Below are 23,516 nucleotides of genomic sequence, written 5' to 3'. Positions count from 1 at the left end.
CCTGCGTTATCAGTCAAAAATCAGAATTTTGATGAATCGTGGATTCTCTGTGTCATTGTAGATGTCGAAGCCCAAAGTGCCTGGGCAAAGGATACACAGTCTACCTGTTCTGGAAGATTCAGTTAATTTCAAATATGCGAAAGAATTTACCCGTTTCACTTTAGCATTTTTTATTTTGTGTTTCGTGATGTCTTCCATTCAATTAAATTTGCTAAAATATGTTGCTTTCATTGTTGTTTTTCTGTATTCAACCTCTCTGATAACTCTCTATATTCATTTGACCTTTGGACATAGCAACGAGTGCTAGTACTTAGAACATCTAATAGTTGGTTTACAGTGGTCATGATCATTAAGCTGTGTTTGTCCCTTTCTTTTTTTCCTTCGATTTAACTGTTTGAAAAACTATATTGCTCAATAGTGGTCGGATCTTTCAAAAACAAAAGTTTTTATAATCTCCTTATACCCCTTACTGCTTTGTCTTTAATTGATTCAACCAGTATAACTATCATATTGGTCTTTTTGAACATTCCCATGCCGTGTTAATCAATTTTATTTTGTTTTATCATTTATTGGAGCTACACTTAATTCCTACCATATAATAGCACATTGTTATTTTATCTTTTTTTTATATATATATATATATATATATATATATATATATATATATATATATATATATTTGTTAATCCTAGGCTTCCATCTTAGCATGTTTTACATGTATGAGTTGTTTCCGAATCCACTACATTTCCATTCATAAAGGATGTTAACACAATATCATCAATATATGTGATACACAGTAAGGAGGTTTATCTTTGAATATGATATGTAAATCTGTCAAATATTGATGTAAAATATTGATGACTTAGAGTTCAGCATTGATGCAAATGTACAAAAAGAAAACATTTATGATACTCCAATAATTTTTCCATTTAGTCACAAATATAATTACTAGATGCTCCTTTCTCCTTAAACACACCAAAATAACTATCTAGGATATGCTTTTTTATGTCAACAAAAGTCATATGAAATCCTTTTTTCCCTCTATTTTTCTTCATTAATTGTCTTATTAAGTAATGGGTTCCCATTGTTGAATGGAGCAATATGTTGACTTAGATTTTGGTCACATATCCTGAAAGCTTAGATCACTCCTAATAAGGATCTTGTACATTGATCATTGCATAGGACTCTAAAATATTGTCGTATGTCTTCTGTAAAAGTATTGTGTATGCGTACACATGTTTTATTTTTTAATTTTTTTTATTCCATAGGAAAAGAAAATTGAACTTATGATAAATAGTATGGTCTAGTTGGTTACCGCTCACTGGAAACTAAAGTTGTAAGAACTCAGGAAAACATTTCAACAGGAACTTCTTAATGTTGTGATAATTAGACCAGTTGTTCTGCCAATTTTGTGCTTATAGATTAAGCAAAGATCTATATGATTGGTCTAGTTGCTTTATCTGGAAGTTATATTACTGCTATTCTGCTAGCTTTGGGTTACTGAAGGAAATGAAGTTGCTAGAAAGATTGTTGTGGCTACTTCAGATTGTTCATGGAAAAGATTATTATTGTCCTATGCTAAAATTCAAAGAACAGTCCAGCTAAAATTCAAGCAAACAGCTGACAGCTAGGGTTATATCTTTGATGAACTCCAACACAAAACAGTGGATTTTAATCATCTTGTTCTATGCATCTTTTCCTTCTCTGGGTCTTGTTTTTCTTTTACCCTTTGTCAGTTTTGTATAATGTGGCCTAGGTGATAATTGTTGATGACTGGACTAAAGGTTTAAGTAAACGTGGGCTAATGGTTATGCTTAAGATAGTTAAGTTATAGCATGGAACAAGAAAATTTTCCAGAAATATTGGTTTTGTGAATATTTTTTGCTCTGTCCTTACGGCATCTTGATTTTTTCATTGTCCAACATTCGCTCTCATGTTAAGACTGCTGAATGATGCATATCTCGTATGTTCCTTTTACCTGAAGCAGCAACCAAGACCAATAGCATGCTCTACTTGTGAATCGGGCGGCTATGTTGAATGCAAGTGGTGCTCTGGCACCGGCTTCTTCATCATCGGCAATCAAATGCTTTGCGAAGTGCCATCAAGAAATACAACCTGCATTATATGCGCTGGAAAGGTACTCTTGTCTGTGAATACAATCTTTCATTTCGACTTTTATATCCACAAAGTCATTTGGTATTGTTCTAGGGTTCTGCTGCTTGTCCCGACTGCAAAGGCACAGGCTTCCGTGCAAAGTGGCTGGAAGATCCTTCACCTCCCAAATAAGGTTTCTGTTGTGCAATGTGCTGGAAACACCATGATTCAGATTATTTTGCAGGATCTAACTGCATTTTAAAATCTTTACTGCAATTGTACGTCTTCAATCTGTAAATTGTTCCTCCCTAAATTGGTTGAATGTTGAACATTGATGTTAAATAATGAGAAATTCTTTTGTAATTCTTGTGGGTTCCATGGTGATGATTATGCCTCTTTTGTTCTTGAATGAGATAATTTACAAAATGATAGGAAAGTTGATTAACATTTAAAACTGTTCATATTTACTACAATATGCTTTTAATTAAATATAGTGCTGAAAGTATAATCACTTTTTTTTCATCATTCCTCTCTAATATATCACATTCACAAATCTATTCTGGAAGAAAAAAAAAATCCAAATTTGTGGAGCACTTGTCATCAACTAAGCAACATCCATCTTTTCACATTTCTTGGAAGAATAAATGCTGCCTATCTTACTTGGCCATAGATGCCCACTCAACAATATACTACTATACCAAATGCTGCGTGTAATCCAACTTCTAGCACAAGGTAGAAACAGGTTTAAAAAAGGAAAACAGATTCTCTTGCTTACCATTTTCAAGCTGGATTCAGCCCAAAATCTGGCTAGATTCAGTGTGACTCCACATTATTCTGTGTCTTCCAAGTAGACATGCATGACTAGGTTGCAAGATTCTAGATGTTAACAACTTGTGGCTGCATGAAGCTAATTTTCTGGCCAGATTCTCCATTTTTTATAACACAAGCTCAACTTCTAGTCCTTATTCTTGTTGGTTGAAGGATGGATGATGAGCATATTCACAAGTTTTCAAGCATTGGATTTTGCTTTTCGGAACTCTGAGTGCAAGATGAAGGAAATGGAATCAAGGTTATGGAATTTAGTAGTTTGTGAGTTATTGGCATATACAATATCAAGAATAAACAATCAGCTCAAGCATGTGCCAGATGTGAAACGAATTGTGGCATATGTTTTGTTGATGTGTTAAGATACAGAATAAGTTAAGATTTTGATATACTTTGATTAATAAAATGGTTGTGATAAATGAATAAAATATTTGTGAACAAGTTCGATATTCTGCTCGACAAAGACAACCAACTCTATATAATAAGATCTCGTGCCTTTCTCCACTTCAATCAACCTTACAACCCAAAATGAAGATAGAGCAAGAGAAAAGGTTTGCACTGCTCTTGGCTTGCAAGGACTCGGACTACGTCAAGAAGAGGTACAACGGCTACTTCAACGTATTCTTGGAAGCCTTCGGGGACGAAGGAGAGACCTGGGACTTGTTCAGGGTGGTGGAGGGAGAGTTCCCGGCCATGGAAGACCTGCACAAGTACAAAGGGTTCGTCGTCAGCGGGAGCCCCTACGATGCCTATGGCAATGACTTATGGATTCTGAGGCTGTGCTTGCTCATCCAGACACTTAATGTCATGCACAAGAGAGTGCTGGGAATCTGCTTTGGCCACCAAGTAATTAACTTGAGGAATCAGTTTGTGCATGATGGTTGAGTTCATGGCTGTTTAGTTGTTTACTTTTGCCTTGCAGGTGTTGTGCAGGGCACTTGGTGGGCAAGTGGGGAAGGCTTGTGGAGGATGGGACATTGGCATCAGGAAGGTGATCATGCAGGATGAGTCGAGACATTTCAAGTTCTCGGAGAGATTGGAAGTCATTCCTAAATGTGTTTCGATCATCGAATGCCACCGAGATGAGGTACATGAGTAGTGTTCAGTGAAGCATTTATCAACTTTGTGTGTTCTACCAAATTCCCTTTCATACTCATGAACTAAGCTGAAAATTATAAGCAGGTGTGGCAAGTTCCGATCGGAGCAGAAGTGATCGCCTCATCGGAGAAGACCGGAATCGAGATGTTCTCCATAGGAGATCACATATTGGGCATTCAAGGTCACCCTGAATACAATAAAGATATACTGCATAGCCTCATCGATCGCCTCCTAGCCGATGAATCCATCTGTGTAATTAAGCTAAAGTCCATTTTCATTATTTCAGTTTGTGAATTGTTGTTTGTGTTGATAGTTTATTTGCTTTTTGGTAGAATTGCTTTGCTGATGATGTGAAGGCAAGCTTGGAGGAAGCTGAACCTGATAAGGAATTCTTGGAGAAGTTGTGCAAAAGTTTCCTCAAGGGTGAATAAACATTGATCTTAAATAGGGAGGGGGGAAAGCAATTTTGGAAAAAGAAAAAGGGCTTGAAATAAAGTATAGATTATCTGAAAATATGTAACTGTATTATTGATCTGAAATCTACTATTTGAGATTGATATAATTAATTATATACAGACTTGGTTGCATCTGAAACTTGAATGGCAACTCTGATGAGGAATAATGTATATTAATCATCACATGATTGATGCATCAGACAAAGTAGCAGCCTTATCTTAATTTAATTGCTCACATTATGACCCAATGCCAAGAGGTTAATTCCAATGATTTTCAGAGTAGTAAAAGTTCTATGTGATCTATCATACACATCTCTTTGCCTTTTGGCTCTGCAAATTAAGGTACAAGAAAATGATAGCAGGAATATGATGATGCTCGTTTAGTTGCAGGAACTAAAGAATGGCCAAACAAAGCATGAGAAGAGCAAGAAAGAAGAACAAGAGACAAAACTGAAGCACTAGCAATATTCCACATAGCAAAAGGGAGGTAAACAATATGACTCCTTGTCTCATCTCCTTATTCTCTACTCCATTATATCATCACCAGGCAAACACAAGCTACAAGAACTTGCACAGAAAACTAAAGGCAAGAAGAAAAGAAAAATAAAGAAGAAGAAGATATAGTGATTGAGCCCATTGAGCCAATATCACAAGCTACACATGTAAAGAAATGGTTAAGACACCTTAAAGTGAGCCAAAAACATGCACCAACTGGTCTGCGTCTTCTTCATCTCTTGCCTTGTGTCTTAAACTCCAAGCCTTATCCCATGACAAGAGGAGAGGAGTGGAGAGGAGGAAGAAAGCAGCAGCAGGAGAGTAGGGTTGTATGTTGCTTCTCCATTACTCTTCGTCCTGTTCTTCTTCTGCTAGCCCTCTGCTGAATCAAAGGGGGAAAGATACAAAAGCTGTGTACAGTGGTGTATTTATTTCCTTCTGTTGTCTCTTTGACACATCTTCACCAACTCCTATCTTTCTCTCTCCATCTGATCGTGTGCAGTGGTTACAGTCAGCAATGCTCCCTGATAGTTTGCTGAATTTGCAGTTAGCTCCCTGGCTGTTGGTGCTTTTAATCCAGGAACAATTTCCTCTTTCCATGAACAGCAGAAGTGAGCTTTATTAATTATATTACCAGTGCTTGTAATTGTATGTATCAGGCCATAACTACGAACAGAAACAGTTCCAGCTTGCAGTGTACCTGGATTGCAGTATCGACGCCACAAACACCCAGATGATCACCACAATCCTTCACAGATTGCTCATCGAGTTGTGCCCTGTACCGATCATAATTGCTCGATGCGATCGATCGAGGCACTTACTATATGTGCGAAAGCGAGTGTAGAGAAGGCGGAGTAGAAGGCTGTAGCCGTCTGTCTGTTGACCTTCCCTTTCCAGGAACGCTTCATTGTTGCATGCGGTGCTCCAATTAAGATCCGCACGACGGCTCCGGCGAAGATGAAGAAAGTCGAGCTCACCGGCCACAGGCCAGCGGTGAGTGGCTTGTGGAGAGGGACGGCCATGGACACACCGGCGCCGGCGCCGGCGGCCGTGAAAGGCACTTTGAAGTCGACAAGCTGCGACCGGTGTGTATATCTGCAATGTGAACGGAACTAGATAAATGTAGTTGTTTGTATATAATTCATAAATTATATTCATTAAATTATAATATATATATATTTAATTTTTAATGAATTATTTATTTAATTAATTTTTTTTAACGAACATAAATAAATTCTTACCAAATTGAATATTAAATTTACTCATAAATAATATTTAATTTTAACATTAATAAAGTATCAAATAGGAAATGGGTCAAATAGAGTTTTGTGCAAAATTAACAAATTGATTTAAATTCTTAAAATTTTCTAATAAATTAACACCCCTAATCCTATCCCTTTTTCTTATTCAAAAAATTATTAATCTCTAGTTATCGTATCATTTCCTTGTTCTCTAAACTCATATTCCTTCCTATTTTCACTAATGTTTATAAAATTTACAATTTTATTAATTATTTTATAATAATTTCTTTTCTTAATTAATCTTGGTGTCTTTTTTTTCACCACTCCAACAATGTATGTTTTAACATTGAGGTAATTAAGTTTTCTATTTTTATTTTTATTTATAAAAAATACTTTTTAAAATTTTAATAGGATATAATATAATAAAAAGTTATTGCCGTGGTTCTAATATCGAACAACTTGAATCTCTTCAAAGGACATTACTCATAGTCGTCTTAAATAACTTAATGAGTATGAGTATGAAATCATTTCGACATGATTCTTTGAAAATGGTGATCAAAGAGCTTAACATATAGGAGTTGCAAGAAATTCTTTCACAGTATATTAGGATGGTAAGAAAAGAAAATCATACGTACCAGAGTTAAGTCAATAGTTAAATCTAGAGGATGTAGGGTCCCCAAGGATGTCTGTATCTCCACAATAGCATGATATTGTCCACTTTGGGCTTAAGCCCTCATGGTTTTGTTCTTGGGCTCTCCCCAAAAGGCCTCATGCCAATGGAGATACTTTCCATCCTTTTAAACCCATGATCTTTCCCATGTATTTTAGATGTAGGACTATGTTTGCACCTTTGCAATCCAACAATCCTCCCCTCAAACAAAGGACCACAGACCCCCCCTCAAACGGAAAGCCTCCGTTTGATGTCTGAATATCTTCGACCCACCAGGACTTCCTGCCCCTCGGTCCACCCTGACCTACTAGGACTTCCTGCCCAGTCGCAACCAGGACTTCATGCCTCTCGGTCTACCCGACCTACTAGGACTTCCTGCCCAGCCGCAACTAGGACTTCATGCCCCTCGGTCTACCCGACCTACTAGGACTTCCTGCCCAGCCGCAACCAGGACTTCATGCCCCTCGGTCTACCCGACCTACTAGGACTTCCTGCCCGGTGTCTGGTCCTCTTGATTCAAACACGGGAGCCCCCACTTCCTTTGTTTTTAAGGTTCAACCCACATGGTTAGATCCGGATCATGGCTCATCCGGCGGTTAGTCCGGTGAAGAGCGGCCTCGCTCTGATACCAATTGTAGGGTTCTCAAGGATGTCTGCATCTCCACAATAGCATGATATTGTCCACTTTGGGCTTAAGCCCTCATGGTTTTGTTCTTGGGCTCTCCCCAAAAGGCCTCATGCCAATGGAGATACTTTCCATCCTTTTAAACCCATGATCTTTCCCATGTATTTTAGATGTAGGACTATGTTTGCACCTTTGCAACCCAACAGAGGAAGGTTAAAAGTCAAGACTTGCTAGAGGTCAAAGAGTCAATTTTGATCTCATTAGCTTTGTTCGAAAACTTTGACTCCTCCTTTCATCGACTCACCACTCCGATTTCAAAGGACACAACCTCATTGACTCCCTCATTGACTCAACCATCATGACTCAAGAGGACACAATTTCCTTGACTTCCTCGTTGACTTAGCCACCTTGACTTTTAATGGCACAACCTCCTCAACTACTTCACTGACTTGACCACTCTGATGTCGAAGGGATTTAGACTCCATGACTCCTTTAAAATCTAATTATCCTACATGGGCCTATTGATAGTTATTGCAAATATTTCTGAATATAACATCATAAGTGAACATAAGAACAATTATATGGGTATTGGACTTGATACCCTATATGTTCTACTACATACGCGTGACATGCAATGTTAATGGAGGAGCAAGTAATGATTGTCGAATTTGATCTCCCAGATTGCAGATGTAAAGATACTCTTTTTGACGAATATAAAAACTTTGGAAAAAGCACGTAGGGGGGTAAGGTGATTCTGTTTTTCTTCTTCTTTCTCCACTGTTCTATTATTTTCATTTTTTCTAAGTCTTTATACTAATTTGAGCGTCGGAGTGGTTATACCGAACTCCCTTAGTGCCCATTTTAATTATTATCAGAGTATTGCAAGTATCTTTGACATATTCTATCTCTTCAAAACCTTCAACATTATCGTTTTCGCTATTCTATCTTACTGACTTATTAGACTACGATTTCTAATAGGAATACTATCTTTTGTGGATGATGATGTACTTTCAAATTTTATTTTTCCAAACGAGGAAACGAGAAAAGGTCTTGCAAAATATATTGTGAAGTCGAGTCACCATTTTCGTTAGTAGACCTTATTAATTTTGAATATTTTATAAAAACTTATCTTCAATCTCATTAGAAAAAAGTATTGAAAAGTGAAATATATATATAATGAGTTTGGATGCAAAAAAAAAAATTTCTAAGTTACTACAAAATCTAATTAATAGTTTGCATGTTATAACAATATAAAAATATATGATACTTGCCCTATCAAAAAATAAATAATTAAGTTTAAAATTTTAAAAATAAATTCATGCATTTTTAATCATATTTTGCATGCTATATTTTTTATGATATAATTGATAATTTTTTAAATAACTTTTGATAACACATTGATTATGTAATTAATAAATAGTTTAATAAATAATCGTCACTCTCTAAAATACAAGAATTTAAAAAAAAAAAATACTAATGACCTACGGCATATGTGGACCTTAAAATTAATAATAACCTAATTTATAATATTTTAAAAGAGAAAATTAACAATAAATGTAACGGATAATTTTTTTTTAAAAAAATAATAATAAATCTAATGAGTTATATACTAAAGAATAAAAGATACATGGTCTAAGGATTTAGCAAAAGTCAAAGGTGAACTCTTGTTTTTCTATAAAAGAGATTCCTTGGTCTAATGTTGAATGGTACTCCGTTTGTGAAAGTAAACTCGCGAATTTTTTCCACACATGGGGAACTTCGTCCACGACCGCACAACTTAAGTTTTTCCACTAAATTAAGCGTTGATGTATGCATATCCCAATAGAGGATCAAATTGTAGCACTTGAGGAATCTCCGTTACGCCTTAATCATTGCATTGAGCCCGAGGCACACATCGAAGATCAAAATCTTTAGACTATATTACTTTAGTTGTACTCTTGTTTAGGATCATTTTGAGTAAATATTCTAAATTTAAAGACAACGATTCATTCATATGTTAGTTATAACGATAATATCGTGAATCGATGCTTTTCTAAAATAGTTCACTTATTATGGAATTTTTAATTTTTGAAATGGTTTAATGCCTCTCATTCTTTATCATGGAACTTAATAAAGTCCCTGATAAATCAAGTGGCGTTCAAGTAAAAAAACACTCAATTTTTATTTTAATATCATTTTAGAATTTTTGTGGGGATAAAAAAGAAAATAAGAACATAACGAGGTGCAAATAAGAATTAGAGTTGGTGGTCTTTTTCACTGTATTCCTTTTAATAAACCATCATTTCAAATAGATTTTCAGAAGATCTTGTTTTGGAAGTTTGTCCAAATGTGCGGTGTACTCACTCTATGGGGAAAAAATGTGATAAGGTTATAATTTACTTGTAATATATGAAAATTCAATACATTATTATATATATACATAATTTCTTAAAGTTTTTTCCTTTATTTTAATCAGTGAAAAATATTCTAGTCCTTAAAAAAAAAGTACAACTAAGATGTTTTTTTTTTAAAATTCAAATGTTCAAATTTCACTCCCATGATTTTCTTTTTATAATTCAGATATTTATCATATCCTTATCTGAAAGTTAGATATCATGTCACATAAGTTTAGTGAACATGATGATCAATTTGTGGCTATCATTTCATTTGATAGTTCGAGTGGGGCACATGTTAGCATCTTGCACAAACGGGCAAGGTCAATAAGCTCGATCACAAGAATTTCATCTTTAAACCATTATTATTCTACTTTAAAAATGTAATAACGTCACCTATAATTTAATTATCAACTATCATAATGGACCATCTATGCGAACCCTACGATGTGCTTCGACTGACTGTATATCAATTGGTTACTGATAGGTTAAAGGTAACCTTGATAAATATATAATAAAATAGTATCGACCATCATCCTCGTTGGGTTCCAATGAAAAAAATCTAGGTTAAAAAATTATCCTCAAGCCTCAATGCCTAACCTCATCATTAGTTTTTTTTTAACCAAGGTATTTAGTTCTAGCAAGTTGATTAATCTCGACATTCTGATCAAATATCATGGATGATCAAGTCACTAGTCAATGAATAATTCGACGTACATGCTCTCCGGAGGTCACCGATGAAGAAGATGAGTGGACCTGAAAAGCACTTTTGAAAAGAGCCCAAAAATATGAAAAAGATCATGGGGTTAAAAGGATGCAAATATAGTCCCACATCTAAAGTACATGGAAAAGATCATGAGGTTAAAAGGATGGAAAGTATCTCCATTGATATGAGGCCTTTTGGGGAGAGCCCAAGAACAAAGTCATGAGGGTTCAAGTCCAAAGTGGACAATATCATACCATTATGGAGATATTTTGATTCCATCAGTACTAACAAATCTTTCCTTAAGCTTAGCTATCATGTCGGCCACTATTTGTGTGACACGTCGGGTTGGCCTGACATGATTTGAGTGTCCTCCTTTTATGAACTGGTTGAGGGATGATAATTTCTTATAAAGAGTGTACTTCCCTTCTCTAAGTCTTTTATGCTTTCTTGAGTCAGTTTGAACCATATCTATGTAGGATTTGTAAGCGGTACTCTGATCTTCGCTAACTGAGCCAACTCAACTGCGACCGAGAACTTCAGCTTCTGATGAAAGGTGGAGCCCACCGCACTGAATGAGCTAAGATCCGACCTTCCAAGGATGACATTGTCAGAGGATGGAGTGTCGACTACTATGAAGATGGTGATCCGGGTTCACCTCAAAGGTTCCTCACCCAGTGAGAGGGGAAGATTGATTTTCCCTAGCGGTTATATCTCATGACTTATAAATTCAAACAGAGTGGTTGACATGGGTTGTATCTGTTGTCGATCGATTTACATCCAATCAAAAGCTTCCTTGTACAACACATTCACTGATTTTCCCGTGTCTATGAACACTCTTGTCATGTTGTAGTTAACTATAGTGGCGTGGATTACTAAGGTGTTGTCATGTGAGATTCACTGATTTTCCTGTGTCTATGAACACTCTTGTCATGTTGTAGTTAACTATAGTGGCGTGGATTACTAAGGTGTTGTCATGTGAGATGACGACTCCTTTCAAATCTTGGGGCTCGAAGTTTATGAGAGGGTCACTCTCTCGACCTCTATTAGTGCCGACATTGTAATTCTCTAATCTTCGTCCATAAGCTTTCCTAGTACGGTTGGAGTCTCTATTAGTGAAGCTACCCAAGATTATGTTGATGTCGCCTTGATGGGCAGCATTGTCCTAATGATCTTGGCGGTTGTCTCGGCAATCACCTTGGTGGTCGTTACAATGATCCAGGGAATGGTGTCGGAGTGGTTTCGCCGCCTAGGGACCGAATCGGCTCCTCGCCGATTCGATTTATTTCTTGCATCATCGTGCCACGTGTGCTTCATAGATATATGTCTGATAGCAATGGGTAAAGTTCTCCTGCCTTGGTGCCGCTCCTTTATGACCTAGCTGACTTCTTAAGCAAGTTGCAGACACTTTTGAGTGTCACGAGGTCGAGACATAATGGGTGTCGGTGATTGAGGTCAAGACAGTGATGATGCCAGGAGTCGAGGTTAAGACCTGACATCGATGACTAAGGCTGAAACAGTGAGAGCCAAGGCTAAGACCTGACGTCAACGACTAAGGCTGAGACAATGATTATGTCGGGAGTTAAAGCTGCGACCTGATGTCCGCAACTGAGATCGAGACTTGATGTCAGCGATTAAGGCTGAGACTTGAGGTCGACGATTAAAGGCAAGACAGTGATGATGTTGGAATTTGAGGCTGAGATCTGATGTCGACAACTGAGATCGAAACCTAATGTCAGCGACTAAGACTAAGACCTGAGGTTGACAATTGAGACCAAATCAGAGAGGGTGTCAACAACTACAACTAAGCCTTAATAATCGTCTTATCTCCAAGCAAATCTCATTCCTAGGGATGAGTGTGCTGAGTAGTTTGATCAAACCCAAATCTCCTTCGAAATGGGTCTGATTCTTTTTGGGTCACATTTGACTTACCTTGACTTTGATTAACAGTTCAACCTGACTTTTGGACCCACAAGCCATGTGGGGATAACAATATTAACATAAACAGGAAATCATAGCATCTAATCATATTATTATATATAGTGAGATGGATACCCCTATCTATCTAATATTATCTAACAAACAAGTTCAATTTCATATTTACCTATCAAATAAATTCAAGAAGTATGGATAACTCTTGATATAGTGACTCAGCATCACTAGTAGTTTAATCGTTATAAATATATCTTGCATAAAAATTAAATCTCGCTTGTTTGGGAATGCTCTCTCAAATCCTGAGGCCTAACCTCATCATTAGTGATTGAATACCAGAGATACAACGTAGGATTGAAATGAGCCACTCGCTCGTCCAGACGAAAACCAAAAAACGACTCCAAGTTGCTCCAGTCATTGACGTTTGTCTCCTCGCTGGATCCACCTTCGTCCTCGTTCACGTGCAGACTGCGCAGCGCCACGTAGGACACGAAATATAGCTCGCCCAATGGCGACCCGCCACGTCGGCAGATAAGCAAAAAATGGAAAGGAGAACAGGAAGAAGCCGCGTCCCGTAGGGCTTAAACGACAAGTTTTTATGCACCAACAACTCTGGTGGTCCTTAAGGAACAGGGGAAGGTGGAGCTCGTTGTCGCTTCCCTTTTGGCTCTCTTTTTAAATCCCACTCTCTCTTCAGATCCAATCTCGCGTTCGTATGGAATTGACTTCTGAGTTCTGTTCTTTGTTCTTGGCAAAGAGTGGGAGAAGAATTGTAAAGGGATTTTGAAAGTTTTTGTTTTTTGGTTGGTGAAAAAATTGTATTTTTGGACGAACCGGAAGTAAAGATCCGAGCTTTGCAGTCGCCGAGAACGGAAAAGATTGGATTTTGTCGAGTCCCGCCGCCATTCGGTTCGAGCTCTGCTCAATCTTCCTGGGAAAGATCGAATTTTGACGTAGGGTTCAGGGTTTTGAGAGCTCGAGCAGGATTCCGTTGCAGTTTAGGGTTTTAGTGTCGTGCCATGTCTTCGTACTGCCTCAGTAGCGGCCGGGCGTACGGCTTCGACCTCGAGATAGCAAAGCCGTCGTCGCCGTCGTCGCCGTCGCCAGCGCGCTCCTCGTCGGCATCGTCCACCCTCTCAGAATCGAGCAACGCGCCGGGAGCGGTCTCCTTCAAGAAGGCGAGAGCTCCCCGGAAGCGGCCGAATCAGACGTACAACGAGGCCGCCGCCCTCCTCGCCACCGTCTACCCGACCGTCTTCTCCGCCGCCAAGCTCTCCAAGCAAGCGCCGTTCGCCTCTTTCACGGAGTGCGACGACCTCCTCCTGCCGTTACCGGTCCTCAGCGACGCCGCGTTCCTAATCCACAAGCCCCACCCGGAGAACCTCGCTGCCGACGCCGGCCGCGAGCTCAAGCACCGGCCGCCGCCAGCTGACTGGGAGTGCGCGAGCCCGGCGAGCAACGTCTCGTGGGAGCCGACTTCGCTGGACCCCTTCGACGATGACTTTGACGCCGAGTCCATCCTCGACGAGGACATCGGAGGCGGCATCAACAGCATCATCGGCGCGTCGGCGCGAAAAGCATCACCGACGGCGACGACAATGTCGAATCGACTCGCTCCGATCCATTCATGAATCCCCTGCTCCATTGGCTAATCGGTAACAAACTCAGCGCAAAATTCGATCTTGGTCTCGGTTTCGGGAGAAACTTGCGGCCAGCGTTGAAGAACAGGGGCGACGGGGAGTGGTGGAGATCGCCGGCGGTGCCAGTGCGTGACATCAACTCGGAATTCAAGCCACTTGCGACGCTGACGCCGACGACGACATCAGAGAAGAAGAAGGTGGACAAAGAAGAGGAAGAAGAAGAAGCCATGGCTGTTACTACAAACTCTGCTTGGACTCCATCGCCAGGGAAGCTGAAGGCCGGCCTGGGACTAAATCTGAGCCATGACGACATACTCCGGTCATGGTCCGGCTGCGTCTCCATCTTCTCCGACGGCCCCCACTCCCCTAATTCGTCTGCCGATGCTCTTGTAAGTATCAAAATTCCATCTTGATACTTGAATTTTAAGCATCCAAGAACTGGCGGCACCACTGTTTGATATGCTTAGGATTCTATAACAAGGGAAGAATTGTTGAGCTCAAATAACTTGAATTCCTCACCCAAAAAATTCTGAAAAATTAAAAATTCCATAGCGTGATCTTGCAACTTATCGCCGGTTTCTGATACAAGGGAAATGTGTTTTCAGGCAAGATTGACAGACATTGATTTTATTCTTGATGCCGGCATTGCGGGAGGAGTAAGGGAAGCAAGTGTTCTGAGGTACAAGGAGAAGAGGCGGACCCGACTGTTCTCGAAAAAGATCCGATATGAGGTGCGAAAGACGAATGCCGACCGACGGCCACGGATGAAGGCAAGTGTAAGCTTTCTTTTAGATATAAAGAACACAATGAGAAGTTGGTCTAAAACAAATGAGGTTTCGGTGTGGCAGGGGAGGTTTGTGAGGAGGCCATTTGAAGAAACAGAGGCAGAGAACCATCGAAGTTAACTTGAATCCATTCAAAAGGTCCTTTTGTTAATGCCAGAGGCTTTTCTTCATCACCTATGAGTGAACTGAAGTGAGAATTGTGATGTCCTTACACATCCTTGAGGCAGTTTGAAGGCTCTTATAGATACCGTTGGAAACAGTCGCCTTATTTCAACCGTCAACCGTTTTCCCTCCTCTTATGTAACTCGACTTCATCGCACCACCGTTCGAGTGGATCAAATCACTGAGAAAACGAAAATTGCTTACCGATACACGAACCATGTCGCCCTTTAATATTACTTAGGAGCAACCTTCCTTCGCTGGTGTCTTCCTATGAAGACCACTTTGGCCATCTCTTCACTGAAAACATCACGAAAGCTGTTGCATAGTAAGTTTGTTCATTGTCCTTCTTGTCATCTTTGAGAAAGAACAGAAAGCTTTGTTCAACCGGACCACCGGTGATGACCGAGTGTTCCCTTGGTTCTTTTACCTAACCAATCTGTGAGCAAAATTGATTGGGAGAGCATCAACACACAACACACCGAGACGGGAAAGAAGCGAAAAAAATTCAAGAATTCAAATCAATATAGCAATGTAATCCTTCACTGATCCTTCTCTTCACTCCATCGACTAACAGAAACAGATTGTGAGGAAAAAACAAACCGTGCCAGTTTCTTTCTTTATTTTTCATAAGTCTGTCCCAGGTTACAAGATCCAGGTAACAACTATATGACAGATCTTTATAGATAACATGAACAACTGCTACTGTAGCTAAAAAAAACTAAATCACGAAATGAAATCAATTACTTTAGTTGATAGAATGCAGAGAATTGCCGGGTCAATCATAAACAACCAACCTTGGAATACAAAATCCAGTAAATAAATATGCAGACTTCAGAAAATGAAGCACACTAAAACTCTTCTACTACAAAATTTCAGTGAAATTGTTCAATTCTTCCACTATAAGTTTGATTGGTGCGATCATCTGCATTAGAGAAGAAATAGATGTTTATCAGCTACGGAAACAAGTTTGGATCTCCAATCTGCACGAGAATTATAGTTGAGACTAGAGCTTTAAGAATGTGATAATTCAGAAGGCTAAGCGTGAAAAATCATTTTGATCTTCATCGAAAGTCGTCCATATCTTTTATCATATATAAGCAAGAGCTGTAAATCATCTGAAAATTTGGATAAGGCAGCAAATGACCACATCAAAGCTTTTACCTTAAATCCAAGCAGTGTAACCTGGAAACATCACCAATTTTTTTTTACTTGTCAGCATGCCTTCGCTTAGGTCTACGATTTGTGTGATTTGCTTCGACTTTTCGTGCAGGCCTTTTTGTCTTTCTAGACCTGATCATTGAGCAAGTACAATTGAATAACGAGGATTTTAGAAAAGAATGTAATCATATAAAAACACTAGATAAGGAAACAAAAGAATGAAGCTTACCTAAATAAATCACATAAGAGTCGGTATGCAAGGAAAACAGACAAAATCAACAATGCAGAAGCCTGCACATCCATGCCATAGCCATTGCATTGCTAAACAGTCAAATAATCTGATTACATTCAGAGATCTCATAAAGAAAGTCAGAATGAGATATACCATAAACCAAGCCAACTCTTTGGTTGCAAACCGTTTTGTCAAGTCATTTTTCTTTAAATATCGATAGATGCCTGCTTGAGCCTACAATGAAATCAAATAAAAAAACCAAGCATTGATAACAACAGTCCTGCTGTTATGATACAATATGAGGGAAAACACATTTGGAACTATATATCCTAGCGTAGGGATATCTGAGGAAAAATATATAGGGAAAAGGATATCAGGAAAGGATCCTAAATCATCCTTAAAATTTCCTATAGCCTAAATGCTAAAATGAGCCAAGACTGAAATTTAAAATTTGTTATATATGGCAGATTATCAGGAAGGGCCAAAGTGAATGTAGATTATCAATAAGGGGAAAAGGACCCCCTGTACTTGGCAAAGAAATGTTATAGGATGGGGGCCTTAACAACAATGAAACATTGCAAGTCAAATGTTTATATTGTATAATGCCGAGTCATAGTGTCCATATATTTGATGCATAGAGTGTCAAAGCATACACAAGTTTTAGCAGACAAATATGAGTACCTGGCGGTGATAGGTAGTTGTCGATTTATGGAACTTTCTGTAAGTTCGAACTACACGTTTTGTGTAAGGCCTCAAAGCGATCTTCAGCTTTTCAACATATGGTTTGGTGATAGTAGCAACATGATTAATGTAGGGTTTAGAAACCTTCCTGGCTACCTAGTACCATAAAACACAAAAATTTTGCGACCTAATTAATTAATCAAACATAAATAGAACAAACATTTAAGGTACCAGGTAAACATTATTTAAACTCCCTCAGTAATTTACCTTCAAGTAAGGATCCAAAAGTTTATGCACTTTGACTGCATAAGTGGATGCAGTATTCTTAGACACATGATAAACTTCAACAGTTTTAGTCGACAAAGTTTGCACATAGGGTTCAGCATTTGCTGCAAGCAGCACCCATTGCTCTTTGATAGCAGGAATCCATTTCTTTGGTGCAACAGAAGAAAGATGGGTTGGTCATTAGCAAATAAAAAAAACACTGACCCAGAACAAAAAAATTGAAATGCATGTGCAACTCAAACATTTGATGGTTCAGGAGGCTCACCAATTAAGATGACAAATAAACATAAATATACTGATTCTACAAGATGCTGAACAATAATTGACTTGGCAACTTACAATCTTGACTATTTTGATGTAGGGTGCTGCCCATTTCTTTGCCTGACCACCTTTCTCGCAAACCTGATAAGAATAAGTAATTAATCACTTTAACTGTGACTGAACAAAATTTTCAATTTTGACCTTGTTAGGCTAAAAATGACCATATCACATAGATCAATACCAACTGTCCATTTATGTTTTTTTAAGGATACACTAGTATACTTTATATGCTGAACAATCAAGTTGATGCCTTAAATAGATTAACTACAAGAAAACAAAGTCATAAAACAAAAAAAAAATAGTGACTCACTACATTAGCCTAACACGGGTGGATATCGAGATGGGAAAAGTAGGAGAACACAGATAGGCAGAAATGAAAATGAATCAAACCACATAAAGGAAACTGTAATTGGCCTAAAAAAATATACCAAAAATATGCACATGTATAATGGTAGGTGGTATCAAATGTATTATGTAAAAAGTGCCCACCATCAAATACAATTTTACACAATACAAATTACCTTAACAATGGCAGCATCTAGTGCAGGTTTTCCATGGACTTTCCAATGAGCTGATACAACTTTCTGGAAGATTAACAATCTAAGTTAACACTAAATGTCAAACATATGATCAGTTTTTAAAAATTCAAACATGGTACATACCTGACAGCGATCAGTATGAGTGGCAAGCCAAGGTGGCAACCATGCTCCATGAACCTTCAAAGTAATTAACATGGAATAAGTGAACTTCTTGCTCATCTATCATGCAGCATTAGCATAGATTACCTATCTAGATAATATAGAAGGATGCTAGATCTGGAGCCATATCAGCCATGAGCAAGGGCATATGTGATTGACTTGTACAATACTGAGGTATTGCTATGCTTGCAAAAGACAAAACAACTACGAGACTTTTCAAGTCAATGAAGCTGCAACTCTACACTAGAACCTAATTCAAGTTTGCTTAATATGATTCCATATCCTGGGAACTTATCCAACTAAAGTGCCACCAATCATTAAAAAGAGCTGTTATGAAATCAAAAGCAACATGCAAAAGACCATCCAGTTCCAGATATTAGAAGCAAATATGTGCTAAAAAAAGACTTCTCATCTGCAATGTTTGTGGAAATTCACCAAATGTTCAAACATGTAAACAAGATGCACTCTTCTATATCACATGATTCTAAAGATAAGATTAACACTCATGGATGAGAATAGCAATGGGTAAAATACATCATGTTGACAGTTGGATTAATGTCATCCTTTGGAAGCTCCTAAGTTTCACAAAGCAAGAATTTCATCTGTCACTTCTTAATAGCATCAATATATTCTAGTTATATAATAGGATTAATGTCATCCTTTGGAAGCTCCTAAGTTTCACAAAGCAAGAATTCCATCTGTCACTTCTTAATATAAACATCTGACTGCCTCCATCTTAAAGGAACCCACACATGGAGTTTGTTAACTTGAAATCATTTCGATCAAGAAGCTTGCCCACAAAGATGCAAAATACCAACCTCAACATGCCTAAAAAAGGATGTAGCACTACTACATCCCAACCATCTGAAATAAATAAGAAGCCAAAAACCAAAATCAACCAGCTAAGAAATATTGTAGGCTGTGCCTTAAGGTAGCTAATATATATATAATGTTGTTAAAAACACACTTAAATAGGATTCATACCTTCAGAACACATTCATAGATGGATGTATGATATGAAAAGAAATGCACTTAAGAGAATATGGAATACAAATGTTCAAGTGGCACCACACTTTACAAAGATGGATAATCCAGGAACATTATTTAGAGAACAAACATTCAAAGAACTGCTATAAAAGACTTATCAAACAAGATGATATAGAGTATAGACTGGCCAAAGATCAATGTGTATGATACTATTGCAATTGTCACCAAAAAAAATTACTTGTAACAACACCTATGTATGATATGGAAAAACATGCGCTAGAGAAAATAAGGAATGCAAAAGTTCAAGTGTCACGTCTTGCAAAGATGGATAGTCAAGAAACATTATTTAGAGAACAATTGTTCAAAGGACTACTATAAAAGACTTAATAAATAACATGATATAGACTGACCAAAGATAAATATGTAAGATACTACTGCAATTGTCTCCAAAAATATCATTACCTGTGATAACACCTTTGACTTAGTTGTTACTTCTAGTTGTACCCTCATCAGCTCTTCCTAAAGAAGAGAACAGTAAATAATAAGAATTTATGACTAATAGTGTTGTGGGAAATATAAGTGAATATCACAAACCTCTGCCACTTGAAGAGCATGCTCAGTTTTGCGTATCCTAAGCTTTTGCTCCTCATTTGCCTTCTGGAGCTACAAGAGTAAATTTGGGAAAAGATATATAGTAGGGGTAATGAATGGGGAACAAAGAAACATGTTTATGGCTGATATATGGTAAGAGTTCATAAGAATATAACAAAAAGTTTGATCCTAACATTACGATAGCAAAGCCTTTTTCCAAAGTATAACTTTTGTGGTCTGCTAATTGAATCTTATCATGCCATAGATTAGCATTATAGTAATATCCTGATAACTTAAAAGACCAACTACTGAGCCTAAAATAACAATAGACAACAAGATTGCTTCATTCAAAAGAAAACATAACAGATTCATTTACCCATGAAAGCTTGAAAATGAACATGGAAAGTAGTTATGCAAATGGAAGATGTTATATAATTAAAACATGTAGGCTTCATTCAGATACATATAGAGGACTAAAATGACAATCCTCAAATGAACTCATGCCTAACTGGAAAGAACAAACAAAGATGAACAAAATAACAATAAGTTCAGCAATAAAACACAGCTACGTGGATTTTGTCATGCTATCAAGCTCTATGTAAAGTTACACTTAATTGGATCTACTTAAAGAAGGCTTATCCTTCACAACTTTAACCGATCAACTTCTCTATGTCCTCAATCAACATCTATACTATTTAGTACCTAACTGCTTGCAAGATGCTACCTTTTACATCTCCTAATAATTATACATATCCATCTCAACATTCTAATTTTAGCTTTTTGAGAAGCAGATCATGATTGCATGCAATCCAAAAACCTTGTATCCTCTTATCCACCCAGCCATTAGGATACTGTCTTCACCAATATATCCAACAGATGATAAATCATGATGTTCAAAACCCTTCATTGAAAAAATGTTTGTCCATGAAGCAAAACTATTCTTTTAATATTCTTCAAATTTGTTAGGAAGTGAACACACTCTTATGCAAAATGATAAGTGAGAAACAGAAGAAATACAAAGAAGAAATACACCAAATAAAAATTAATAAGACACCTCATTTTATGTGTTTCAAAAATCTCGTGGCAAGTTCTGATTGCCAAACATTGAGAGGTAAGCAAAAAAATAGCCTTTGAGTAGATATGGAAGGATGCATCATAATGAATCCATAGCAACGTGGAAGGCAACAGTGAGCTAATGTTAGCATCTAACAGATAATGTGCAGTATTCTAGAATTACGTTTTCCAATTTCAAATTAAGCTCTTGCGCTTTCTTTTCAGCTTCACGAGCTAGAGCACCCAAAGCATCTCTTCTTTTGTTCTGCAGCTCGATTTCATTTGTGAGTTTCTCCACCTGCAAAAACAGAACATTTTACACCTTCTCAATATTCATAATTGAATACATTTTTCCTGACCTGCTTTTCAAGCTCACCAGCTCGAGCATGAGCTTTTTTAACAAGGTCCTCTGCATCTCCAGCTCCCTTCTTCTACACCAGTCATAATTAGAAACCATCAGATGCATAACAACAAAGAGTCAGACAAAGGGAACATCTTCTTTACCATAAGCTGACCTGCACTGTTTCTATCTCACTTTGTAGTAACTGAATTGTTGCTGATTTCTCTTCGATAGTCTTCCCTAAGCTTGCAATAGTCTCATCTTTACTCTTCAAATCACGTGTTGTATCCGCAATACTAGATTCTACAATAAGATCAACCATCATAATATACAACCTCGCCTTCAGCTAACACCTTTTGATTTTGTTTTAGTCGTCATTTCTGATATTGCACGGAAGACCAAAAAAAAAAAACTCTGGGACACGTAAATGGTAGATTGGTAGCAAAAAGATCGTACTAACCTTGGCAATTTTTTAGATAAAAAAATTATTAATTAAAAAAGACGCTCAAAGCAAAGCTATATTAGGACCAGAATTTAAACGTATAAAAGAAAAGACAAATTTATGATCGACGAAGCAGACATTCCAAAAAGACGAAAACTTTCCAATTTGCGGAGAAAAATACCATAAGGCAAAAAATGAAAAAAAAAAAACGTAGTCAGTAGAGGAGAGCTCCTACTAAAACATCATGAAAAGGAAGCGCCTTTACTGATTCTCAGAACCCTAGCACCTCACGAATTAAATCCCGACACAATAAATGTTCGAAATAAAAACCGGCGCTGACCTAGGGCCAAGATCTTGGATCCAAGCTGCTCCAACTCCAGTTTCAGCGCTGAGTCCGAGGCGTCGTGCTCAACGACGACAACCTCCTCTTCCGCCGTTGCGTCTGCCCCTACTCCGCTGAACAGGAGGGAGATCGCAATCGAAGCTATCAAAAGCCTCGAAACCTCCATGACGGAAAACACTTCGCCGCCTACAGAGAACGAGAAGGAATGAATCAATCGCCGCTTCTCCCACTCTCTCTTTAGCGCAACTGCACCGTTAACTTATCCAGCGACGTGCTGGAGAAGGAAACCCTTGGAAGCTCGGATTTCGTCCGAACAATTACTTAAACTACCTACTCAAGCACCCGAATCAAGTTATAATTTTTTATTGGATACAATATCCGGGCCCATAAGATTACCCTCTTGGTACGTCTGATGTAAAACTGGGGGAGTGAACTAGCTTAATTATATCTGTTGTTTCTGCCAATTATACTGGAACTCTAAAGGAAACCCAACTGTTTTACCTCGGGCATGATTGGTTTAGTTAGACGGGATCCACATTGTGATTCCTCAGCTCGGTGAAGTGGTAAATAGGGTAGGTGGAAACAAGTAGGAAGCGAGTGTGTCTGCTTCCACATGAAGGGCGATAGGGCATCAAATGACACGTTTCGTAAAAGGCCAGTGTTCCGTCGTTGTCTGGTGCTTCGATTTGTCCTGCGATGCAGACCGTCTGATTCTGATCAGATGGATGCAGTTGCTACATATATATTTTGTAGGATAAATATTATCCCACCTCTTTGATTAAAAGCTTTGAAATTGATTTAATATATAGAATATTATATGAAAATCACTATCTGTAATAATTATACAAAATATTAATGTATATGTACTAAAGAGAAGATTATCTTAATAATTTAAATAAATTATTATTTTAAAATTCATTTAAATTTAGATAAAAAAACATCATTTATAAAATCATGAGATGAACATTAAAGAAACGAGTAACAGCTATAGAATCGAAGATGTCGAATCTCATAATTGAGTTAGTTACGATAGAATTAGTATTTTAATTGCAGGAATTGTCAAAATCTACTATATTATTTATATATATGTTCCAAACAACAAATACTCTTACATCTAACAGCTTTTACAATTATGATGGATTTCATGGAGCTAGAACATAGTGCAATCGAATAATTTTTGAATTAATTTATTGAGTTCAAATTCAAAAAATTAAAATAGTCCATCTCAATTGAAAATAGATATTAAAATATTATATAAAATTTGAACTAGGTAAAATACATAGGATAT

General features: G+C 37.7%; 3 protein-coding genes, 1 long non-coding RNA gene and 1 pseudogene across 5 annotated transcripts; 3 read left to right on the top strand and 2 right to left on the bottom strand.

The window, feature by feature from the left end:
• Nucleotides 1-2,004: 2,004 nt before the first annotated feature.
• LOC141846874 (uncharacterized) lies at nt 2,005-2,457 on the top strand (the record flags this gene model as incomplete). The annotated part of the gene is given in 2 exon segments (XM_074734898.1): nt 2,005-2,137; nt 2,209-2,457. Coding segments are annotated over 2 exon segments (211 nt in total), but the record flags the coding sequence as incomplete, so codon positions are not given.
• Nucleotides 2,458-3,447: 990 nt separating this feature from the next.
• Nucleotides 3,448-4,613, top strand: LOC141848105 (gamma-glutamyl peptidase 3-like). The gene is made up of 4 exons (XM_074736226.1): nt 3,448-3,765; nt 3,842-4,006; nt 4,102-4,269; nt 4,350-4,613. The coding sequence occupies exons 1-4, from the start codon at nt 3,448-3,450 to the stop codon at nt 4,446-4,448; spliced, it is 750 nt and encodes a 249-aa protein (XP_074592327.1). The 3' UTR covers nt 4,449-4,613.
• Nucleotides 4,614-4,919: 306 nt separating this feature from the next.
• On the bottom strand, nt 4,920-6,057 carry LOC141848069 (uncharacterized). Its single transcript, XR_012603458.1, has 2 exons — nt 5,668-6,057; nt 4,920-5,559 (listed from the first exon to the last, which is right to left on the bottom strand). It is a non-coding gene; the product is annotated as an uncharacterized LOC141848069 (long non-coding RNA).
• Nucleotides 6,058-13,159: 7,102 nt separating this feature from the next.
• Nucleotides 13,160-15,473, top strand: LOC141847712 (protein CHLOROPLAST IMPORT APPARATUS 2-like; annotated as a pseudogene).
• Nucleotides 15,474-15,806: 333 nt separating this feature from the next.
• LOC141847229 (uncharacterized) lies at nt 15,807-22,508 on the bottom strand. 2 transcript variants are annotated; one of them, XM_074735219.1, is made up of 15 exons: nt 22,226-22,507; nt 21,619-21,746; nt 21,463-21,534; nt 21,288-21,401; nt 20,054-20,122; nt 19,922-19,978; nt 18,437-18,490; nt 18,296-18,358; nt 17,793-17,855; nt 17,436-17,600; nt 17,169-17,324; nt 16,641-16,721; nt 16,485-16,546; nt 16,259-16,387; nt 15,807-16,019 (listed from the first exon to the last, which is right to left on the bottom strand). In XM_074735219.1, exons 1-14 carry the CDS (start codon nt 22,392-22,394, stop codon nt 16,303-16,305), a joined length of 1,338 nt encoding a protein of 445 aa, XP_074591320.1. In that variant the 5' UTR covers nt 22,395-22,507; the 3' UTR covers nt 15,807-16,019; nt 16,259-16,302. The 2 variants fall into 2 exon arrangements, with proteins under 2 accessions (XP_074591320.1, XP_074591321.1); XM_074735220.1 differs by having other exon boundaries at nt 16,010-16,077; nt 22,226-22,508.
• Between the last annotated feature and the right edge of the window lie 1,008 nt (nt 22,509-23,516).

This window comes from Curcuma longa, chromosome 16 (assembly GCF_044706935.1).
Source record: "Curcuma longa cultivar G26 ecotype Majalengka, Jawa Barat chromosome 16, ITB_CL_G26_1.1, whole genome shotgun sequence".
NCBI lineage: Eukaryota > Viridiplantae > Streptophyta > Magnoliopsida > Zingiberales > Zingiberaceae > Curcuma > Curcuma longa.
The sequence above is the reverse complement of the archived record's forward strand: the minus strand, read 5'-3'. Positions and strand labels throughout refer to the sequence as shown.

Excerpts from the sequence above, each read along its gene's own strand:
- LOC141848105 (XM_074736226.1), top strand. The coding sequence starts at position 3,448 with ATGAAGATAGAGCAAGAGAAAAGGTTTGCACTGCTCTTGGCTTGCAAG. Across the intron at positions 4,007-4,101 it reads TCGAATGCCACCGAGATGAG|GTGTGGCAAGTTCCGATCGG; the intron begins GTACATGAGTAG and ends AATTATAAGCAG. Across the intron at positions 4,270-4,349 it reads TAGCCGATGAATCCATCTGT|AATTGCTTTGCTGATGATGT; the intron begins GTAATTAAGCTA and ends GCTTTTTGGTAG.
- LOC141847229 (XM_074735220.1), bottom strand. The coding sequence starts at position 22,394 with ATGGAGGTTTCGAGGCTTTTGATAGCTTCGATTGCGATCTCCCTCCTG. Across the intron at positions 19,979-20,053 it reads ATGCTCTTCAAGTGGCAGAG|GAAGAGCTGATGAGGGTACA; the intron begins GTTTGTGATATT and ends TCTCTTCTTTAG. Across the intron at positions 16,388-16,484 it reads CTCTTATGTGATTTATTTAG|GTCTAGAAAGACAAAAAGGC; the intron begins GTAAGCTTCATT and ends CTCAATGATCAG.